The sequence below is a fragment of the Pangasianodon hypophthalmus genome, chromosome 10 (assembly GCF_027358585.1).
Source record: "Pangasianodon hypophthalmus isolate fPanHyp1 chromosome 10, fPanHyp1.pri, whole genome shotgun sequence".
Lineage (NCBI taxonomy): Eukaryota > Metazoa > Chordata > Actinopteri > Siluriformes > Pangasiidae > Pangasianodon > Pangasianodon hypophthalmus.
Window position 1 is genome coordinate 24,873,432 of NC_069719.1, and position 9,755 is coordinate 24,883,186.

Below are 9,755 nucleotides of genomic sequence, written 5' to 3' on the forward strand. Positions count from 1 at the left end.
TACAAGTAAGCCTTTACATATTAGAAACATGTATTTCACCTACAGTTCCAAACCACTGGGACATCGTTGACCATTGGCAATAATGTCTTTAATAAGTACTTATCTCCAGCTGGTACTGATTCTGATATGTGTCCTGATATATGTTGTGTAAATAGTCATGTTCAAACCAAGCCCTAGGTTTACAGACCCTGTGATGGAGTATAGTAAAGAATCACACAGTTCATCCAGCAGAATTCTCTGAAGGCTCTAGAGTTAATTTTAGTACTCTATATTTGCTTCATGACTGATTCAATTTCTTTCTGAATTTTGGGAATTCATAGAAGAAACAATTCTGAAGAAATAATTCTGCTTGTATAATAATAACTCATCTGTAAATGTCAGCCTTGACTCATCCTTAAACCTCTTTTACAAAAAAGCTTGTTATAGTCTTAAAGGGAAACTCTAAGTCATTTGATCAGAATTAGAGATAGGGCTGATTGTAAGAGATTGAGGAAGAGGAGGTGTGGCAGTGAAGCTGCATTGCGAAATCTATGCGAAATAAAAGCTGCTCCATTTCCACGTTCCACATAGAAGCAGCTGTCAACACAGGACACTGGTCTGCTTTAATGCACTGCTTGTTAGATGGTAAACTATCACGTATATAGAAAACATACTGGAAGTATATCGTCCATCCGGTGTTGACTATTTAAACATACTAACGAACAGTCACTGTGCAAAAAGCTTTTGGAAGAAGAACCTGCAAGAATATATAACAGGAACTGTGATTTTTTAATTAAAAAGAGAAAATTTTTAGGGAGCATAACTTCTTCACAGCTCTCCAAACCAGGGCAGTGGCAAGATCCAATTAAGGTGAGTCAAGCAACACACACACACACACACACAAACACATTACAAGAGCAAACAACATTTGTAGATTATTAGTCATTATATTACATCACAACCCATTTAAATAACTCTGATGTCTCTGTATTATCTCAGTTGGAATGATCTTAACCTGTTTTAATATTATTCTGAGCAAACATCCCATCCACTTGTACATGTTAAACCTAATAGACTTATGGAAACACAAAACATTAGTGACAAACATTATTTGGGAAAACTAATATTCATAAAGAGTTTATGGTGGTATAGTGGCACAGAAAGTAGTGATGTTGTATCACAGCTCCCAGTTCAATCCTGAGCTCGAGTGTGTGGGTTCCTTCCAAGTTCTCCAGGGTAGTCCCACTGTCCAATGACATGCAGGGAGGTGGATTGGCTATGCTAAATAGTCCGTAGGTGTGAATATGTGTGCATGGTGCCTTGGCACATGGTGGGTGAATTCAGGTTTTCACACATTCTTATATTCATTCTTTCTTCATTCATTCATCGTCCAACACAGGGCATCATGCACTCACCCATTCACAAGCTCATTCACACCTAGGGGCAATGTAGCCTAGCCAGTGCACTTATTAGCATGTTTTTGGGAGGTGAGAGGAAACCAGAGAACCTGGAGGAAACCCACGCAGACAGTAACCCAAGCTCAGTACAGAAAGTTTCCAGAGAAACAAGATGTTTGGACAAATTTTCTTCATCAGCTGTGCAAGCAAAGTGTTTCTGAGGCTGTAGGAGTTTGATAAACCAGTAGATATTCAAAGGAGTTTGACAAAATAATCAGCCAATGTCTTTTAATCAGTCTCCAAGAAAAGACTGGCTGAACCTTTGTATCATCAGAATGAAAGATTCTGTTGACACTGCTAGTTATTGTTATGGAAGCAATGAAGTGAGGAAACGAACAAAGAAAGAGCTCATATTTCCCTTGATACTTTAGAACCTCATGAAATGGTACAATATCAACCATTTCTACTATCATATCTATCGGTTTATCAAACTCTTACAACCTCAGAAGCATTTTACTTGCACAGCTGATGAAGAAGGAGTGTGTGTGGAGTTTGCATGTTCTCCCTGTGCTTTGGGGGTTTCCCCCAGGTACTCTTGTTTCCTCCCCCAGTCCAGAGACATGCATTGTAGTGCGTGAATGGGTGTGTGTATGCCTAGTGATGGGTTGGCACCCTGTCCAGGGTGTCCCCCGCCTGGTGCCCCGAGTCCACTGGGATAGGCTCCAGGCTCCTTGGATGGATGGATGGATGGATGGATGGAAGGCAAAGATACCACTGAATCTTCTATAATTTGATATGATATGTATGACTCTAAAGGGGGTTACCTCTTTGGGGGATCTCTTGATGTTTCAAAAAAAGGGGTGCTTCAAAGGTTCTTTAAAGGTTTATTGGATAATTAAGGCTTCTTAGCCACCTCAAAAGAGTTCTACTTGGACACTGTATCTCATAAGGTTTCTCTTTCAGAAGAGATCAGAAAAAAAGCTAAGATTTAAGCAGTCACAGAAGCTTTGATGAACCTTTTCCCCACTGATGACAGGCAGACAGATTATGCATGACAACAGATGGACTCTTCAGCAATTGTTCTGTATAGACCAAGTAGATTTGTTCTTTGTAGACCATTTTAAGCACTCCAAAAAGACCCCTTGAGGAACATTTTGTAGACATTGTGTAGAGTTTACATAGCCTGATAGTGTAATCTGTGATAAATTGTGTAATGTGAGAATTACCCTGAAATGTGCCACACCTCTAGGCACTGTGCTCTGAAATGTTTCATGATGACTGTAAGTGGAACGGAAGCTTCCATGTCTCATGTTTCCTTTTTACCAGCAGCTGTAACTAATCATAATCTTGTGAGCATCTGATGCAACTGGTTTTTCTTTTCTTTACAGACTACTGTAAACCTATGTCAAATGACTTGGTATGTTAAGTTATTATAATGGTTATATTTATAAAATGAAAATCCCAGTAACATATGATGTTGATATAATATATGACATAGAAAATCTATTATTATCTATTATTTAGCGGCAGTAAATATTATAGATGTACAAGTTGCTTGTGTGGATTTTTGATTTAGAATATATTCGGCATTGCTGTGTTTCCTTATGAGATACAGTGTCCAAGTAGAACTCTTTTTAGGTGGCTAAGAAGCCTTAATTATCCAATAAACCGTTAAGGAACCCTTGAAGCACCGCTTTTTTTTTCCTGAGAGTGTAGTTACAATTATGATTTACAATACATTTGAATGAAAAATCCATCGTATTTTGCATTCAAAGAATTATGTCTGTGTTGACATTACAGCTGGATTATAGCAGTCAGTAAAAATATTATCTCACCTGAGGTGTGGAAGCCTCTGGTGGCTCACAGATTTGAGTCATCATGGGAAACTCCAGCTCAGTGGCCAGATGCATGATGCACTCTGTCACGTACTGTGCAGTCCACCCTTTTACAACAGCTTGTAAAAGCATAAACTGAACAGACATTTATTTGGCTTGAGTGACTTCTAGCCATGTAAATGTTGTTAAAGAATAAATACTCTTACAGTAAAGTCACATATTGAAATGCACTTTCGAATTTGTTTCACATGTAATCACATATTAGTCACATAATCACTTTGTAGAAAAAGATGATCACGTGTGAAATATATGTGATTTTCTTCCCCCATAAGCAACAGCTCTCAAAATCAGTACACACACTGGAACAAGTCTTGCTTTGTGTGTACAACTAGGAAGAGAAAGCACTGCCATGTCTAAGAAAGAGATGGAGAAGAGACAAAATGAGGCACAAGAGAGATTTGAATTGAATTGTTTAATTTTATATTACTCTGTAGGCAAATAGAAAGAGAAAGATATTCAATTCCAAAATTACTAGTATGCTTCATAAAAATGAGCAACATTTATTCTATAAAATGAACACATACACTGACGAATATCTTGAGCTTGAACATATTGGGTTGCTCTGTACTTCTATACAAATGGTGTTGGTGTATAAACTTATATTTATAATATTAATACCCCAGGGAAACAGGAAATAGTCAAACTCAGAAAAAATGTGTAATTTTTTAAGGCTGCCCATATTTTTTGTGTTTATTTTAAAGTCTTGAAACTTTATTTTGTCTTTGAGAGAAAATGCTGTTCATTAAAATAAGACATTCTTATGAGAGTGATATTTAGATATGTCATTTCTTGTATTGTTCAAGTAGCAAATCTGCATGTAATGTTTATTTTTAATGATACAATCATTTTGCCAATAATTCTGTAGCAGTGGCTGAACCAGATACGACAAGGCGCAATGAAATAATGTATATGTCGTAGTGTAGTAGTGTTGCTGGTTTGGTTTGATCCTGAGCTCGAGTTAGTGTCTGTGCATGTTCTTCCCATGTTTCTGTGGGTTTTCTCAAGGTTCTCCAGTTTCCCCCCACCTCCCAAAAATGTGTGTGTTAATCGTGGCCTACAATGGGCTGGTGCCCCATTCAGGGTGTAATTCAGAGTGTTCTTGGGATAGGCCCCAGATTCACTGCGACCCAGGAAAACTTATATCCTGTACACTCTGAGGAATTTAAATCTAGAACCCTTAAGGGTTCTTATTATTGTCGCATTTGGGGAACCGCTAAAGATTCTGTGTAGAACCCTACAGCAGTGTTTCTCCATCAGGAAGGGTTCAACGTAGAAACAAAGAAACAAGTAGGTAGTTAAGAACTTGAAATACTCAAGAACTGTTGAAGAACCTTTTTTTTCTTCCAAAAGTGTCGTAGCAGGTCTTGGCCACTGGACATTTATTTAGTTATATAAAATAGAAGAGAGAGAGAGAGAGAGAGAGAGAGAGAGACTTAGAAAGAATTTTGAAGCTAGGAAGTCCTTCTCATCACACATCCTGCACTTTATACAGAATGGGAACAGAAATATAAAGAATCCTCTCTGGAAGGAATTGACTGTATCTGAGAAATCACTGCCTGCCTTGACTGTTGCCAATTTGTAGTGATAAAGAAAGAAAAGGAGAGAGAGAGAGAGAGACAGAGAGAGAGAGAGAACTTCTTATTTTGTCTTGTGTGACTTCTTACATAGTTAAAAGATCACATGCTGATTGAAATGTCTTTTTCAGATGTCTTCAACAGAGCCTCCTGTCAGCGCGAACACTTCAGGGAACTTCACCACACAGCAACCAGACGAATCTTTCCTGGACTCAGAATTCCGCTACACACTCTTCCCAGCTTTCTACGGCGTGGTGTTTGTAATCGGGCTGGCAGCCAATGCATATGCCCTCTATGTCCTGCATCACATGCGAGAGTCCAGGGCCATGAGTGAGATGCGCATCTACATGACCAACCTGACTGTGGCAGACCTACTTTTCGTCTGTGTGCTTCCCTTCTGGATTAGCTATTACAGTCATCGTGGCAACTGGATCTACTCGGATGCTCTGTGCCGCATTAGTGGCTCACTGTTCTTCATCAATACCTACTGCTCTGTCCTCTTCCTCACCGTCATCAGCATCAATCGCTACTGGGCTGTGACTCGGCCACTGGTGGCTGCGTCCTCTGACTGCTGGAAACGCGGTGCCATTACCTCAGTGATTGTCTGGGCTATTACCCTGGCGGCGGCAGCCAATCAGCTTGCTGAGCCTGGCATCCAGGAAGACAAGCATGCAGGAGTCTCACGATGCTTCGAAGGCTACCATAACAATAATTCTGAATCCAAGCTCCCTGTTGTTGTTATCCACTTCATCATCATTGGCCTGTTCTTTACAGTCTTCCTCCTTGTGGTGTTGTGCAATGTGCTTATCGCTTGCACCCTCCTAGCACAGCCCATTAGTCAGCCACGACCCAGTACAGGAAGACGACCCTATGGTACCAAACGTCGCGCCTTGCGGATGCTGTGCGCAGTTGTAGGTGTGTTTGTAATTTGTTTTGTTCCTCATCACGTAGTCCAGGGACCATGGACGCTGGGCGTTCTGAAGATGACCAACTGGAGTGAGGAAACCCTGCAGTATCTGAACGACGCCCACCAAGTCACGCTGCTCCTCATGGGGTTGAACTGCATCCTGGACCCAATAGTATACTGCTTTTCCACCAGGAAGTTCCGAATGTACATCCAGGATCACCTGAAGAAAGTGAAGCAGGGGAAAAACTGCTCCAACCACACCAGCACCACGGGTTTGTCTGTGAAAATCAGGAAACAGAGTGAAGAACTGAGTGTCTTTGAACAGAAGGAGTAGCAGAGATTTGAAAAACCTCAAACAACCTTTACTAGCAAGTTGTTTTTACAGTCTGAGACATCTAACAAAGACTTGGCATTTTCAGATGAGATGTAAAAAATGAGCCTTCATCTGGGATAGAAGGAATTTCATATTTTTATCCAGAAGGTAGAACTGAATTCCCACTGGCATCACTATCAGCAGGGAGTCGAATGGCATTATGGGTAATTTAGGAAACTGTTAACCAATGTGAAAATAGATAAGCACGTCCATAAAAGAAGTCTAAACTGAAAAAGTCAACTCAGTATTTCTTTACAAATGAATTCGTGGATTGAACTATTGAATTTCACATGTTAATTATAAAGACTCAGGGTGAATTATTACTTGAACCAAGTGGCCGATGGCTAATTTCATAATTGTCCGTGCACTGTCCAAAAGAAATTCCAGGATTTCATAGAATTGGAAGTAGGGTTTGAACCCATCTTTATTTTGACATGTAAAATATCAGCAGTAGCGTGTTCTGGACTTCCCCTTTTGTCGGAATGTCACAATGTTGTATTCTTGGGCAAGTTTTTGTGTTCCTCAAAAGACAGGAAGTACAGAATTCACAGGAATTGTGTTCTTCTACTGGTGTGGTTCACATCGCCAGTGCTCTGCCATGTTTGCAATTTTCACACTCCACCTCACCTGAATTAATTCATTAGCTAATTTTAAAGACCTTTTAATCAGCAAGATTTTACAGCAGTGAAAGCAGTAACATAAAGTTAGTTGCTCAGGGTAAGGATTGAGAATCATTGTGGATCATGCATGTTTGTGGGTTTGTCACAGGATGTATGTGATGTTTGTATCTCGAGTGAAGCCAGCTGAGCTTAACACCACTGAGATGTACATTATTGCTTGTCATATTCATGCACTTTGGTTATGATGAAATACTGGATGTCGTGCTACATTAAGTCCTAAACATGCTTGATAAAGAGTACTGAAGTGTGTCCTCAACAGTGCTTTAATTTTTTTGGTGCAAATCCAAATGGAAATCTATTATTACTGTAGTTATTAAAGTAATATAACACAATAAGTGTATATATTTGCTTAAGCTTTATTTTTGTGTGTGTGTGTGTGTGTTTTTTTTTTTAATTTGCAGTGTATTTTGTTTGTTGTGTCTTTTTCTTAGTAAAGTCTCAATGCGCTTAACTGTTATATAAACAGTCTATACAACAGAATTTGGCTGATTTGTTCATCATATGAGATGTTTTGCTTAATTTGTGTACCAGCTTGCGTATGAGTAAGAAATGTTGCAAAACACGTTACTTCCTCAGTAGACTTTTAATTGCACAAATTAAAACATAAATTGAAGCACAGACAAAACTGCAATATTGTGGATTAGAATTTGAAAATAAAAATAAACAAATAAATAAAATAAAAAATAATAAATAAAATAAAGGGCTTTACTATAAAAACCCTCAATATTTTTGTTTGTTTTTCTTAATAGGTCTTCTCATTTTTTTCTGAAATTATTATCACAATTATCACAACCAAAAAAAGGAAAGCGAAAAAAGAGAAAAACAGAAGGAAATGTTGACACCTTTAAAAAAAAAAGAGAAAGAAAATGTTCATTGCTGTATCACTCTGAATTTACACCACTTTTGTAGCATGGGAAAATAAATTCAATAACTCAATAGTTCACTTGAGTAAAAGAGAAAAGTACTTAGGTAAGAGGAAATTAACTAGTCAACTAGTAAAAAAAAAAAAAAATTTGATGCCTGAACTTTTGGCAGGAAATAGCTTTATTCTGATTGGCTCTTGAAACTAAATTATTTAAAATTTTGCAAATACTGTATTTTGCTTATAATATTATCTTTTGGGAATAAATGCATTATTATTATTATTATTATTATTATTATTTACCGTTTAACACTGATCAATGTCATGAGGTTGAATATTTTTTATTTATAAAAAAAACTCTAATAAAAGTAAAAGGAATTACTTATATTCAAAAAGTACCATTACAGTGAACCATGTACTCAGATAAATACGTCCTGTACACATATTTCTTTACTTATTTTTATTTCTTTACTTTTACTTCAAAGTACTAATGTCCTGTTCACTCTTAGGGAAATATTATAATACTGTATAATATAATATAATACAATACAATATAAATTATATTTAATTAATATTAATAATTTATATAATATTAATACTTTATATAATATTACTCATATTTATTTATATAACACTTCATACATAAAATGCAACCCAAAGTGCTTTACAGATAGAAAACACAAAGCAATTGATGTAAAATATATAAAAGTAGCTCAGGGAAAGGATTGACTAATGATTTAGTCTGTAGCTGCTAATAATAAGTAGGTCTTCTTCTTGAGAAATGGAGTAACAATAGAATGCTTTTGGGAATTGGGGAATATTCCTCCTCTCCAATGAAGAATTCGCAATGTAAATAAAAATTACAGAGAAAAATTAAAGAAGATTACAGAAAGTACTCTTGGGAGTGCATGGACATGCAGAACAAGAAAGGTCGAATCCACTTCCACGAGAGCTTAAAATATTATTCTAATGTGTGTGATCATATCTTGGAAAAAGGGAGTTCCTGGAGTGAGTTTGGTGGGGTTTATTAACAAGTTAATAGCAGAAAAAATAAATTATTATTTCATTTATATACCAGTATTGGTATCAGGCCAATATCAGGAAAGAATGATGTATTGGATATCGGAAAAAGCATATTGCATTTTGGATCCTGTAACAAATGGCAAAGATTGGAATTGGATTTGGAGAAGAAATTTACTTTTGGAACTGGAAATTTAAAAAAAAATCATATATATATATATATATATATATATATATATATATATACAGTATATAAAGAGCCTTGACTGTTTTTTTCTTTTGTTACGATTACTTTTATTATATTTATATAATATACTTTATGTAAATGATTTTATATTTATACTTTATATAATTTAAGTGATTTTTATGACAAAGCTTAACTGGGAAGTGCTTCGGTTAAAAAAAAAAATACAAATACAAAAATACAAATCTGTATCAGGATCATAAACAAAAAGTGTTCTCATGCCATTTCTAGTTATTTTTTGTCATTAATTAGTTATTGTTGTCATTAATTAGTTGAGTTATGTAGGGCTGACATGAGATTTTCATTTCTTTCTTATAGGCACTGAGTGTATTTTTCTTAATCAAAAATTAAATCTAAGGTCCCCTAAGGTTTCTCAGAGGGAACTCTGTAAGGTTCTGAGTTTTCAGAGGTGGTTCCTAGTAGACGCTCTTCAGGGAGCTTAATAAGTACACTATATGGCCAAAAGTTTGTGGACACCTGACCATCACACCTGTGCTTGCTGAACACCTCGTCCCTCCTTTGCTGTTATAATAAGCTCAATTGTACAGCATACAGTGACATTCTATACAATTGTGAGCTTCCAACTTTGTGGCAACAGTTTAGGGAAGAACCACATATGGGTGTGATGGTCAGGTGTCCACAAACTTCTGGCCATATAGTGTACTTTAAATATCCGAAGAACCACTGAACAGCCCTGAAGGTGCTGAAGGTGTGGCAGCAGGTTTTGGTCAACTGACTTACAAAAATAGGAGAGAGAGAGAGCGAGAGAGAGAGAGATAAGTCTCACTATTTTCCTTGTGTGATTTCTTACAAAGTTGAGAAAG

At 36.9% G+C, this 9,755-nt stretch overlaps 1 protein-coding gene across 1 annotated transcript; it reads left to right on the top strand.

Moving 5' to 3' along the window:
• Positions 1-581: 581 nt before the first annotated feature.
• On the top strand, positions 582-7,455 carry ptafr (platelet-activating factor receptor). The gene is made up of 2 exons (XM_026926072.3): positions 582-849; positions 4,977-7,455. Exon 2 carries the CDS (start codon positions 4,977-4,979, stop codon positions 6,084-6,086), a length of 1,110 nt encoding a protein of 369 aa, XP_026781873.3. The 5' UTR covers positions 582-849; the 3' UTR covers positions 6,087-7,455.
• Positions 7,456-9,755: the final 2,300 nt, after the last annotated feature.

Bases quoted from the DNA above. Each gene is read 5' to 3' on its own strand.
- ptafr (XM_026926072.3), top strand. From the start codon at position 4,977: ATGTCTTCAACAGAGCCTCCTGTCAGCGCGAACACTTCAGGGAACTTC.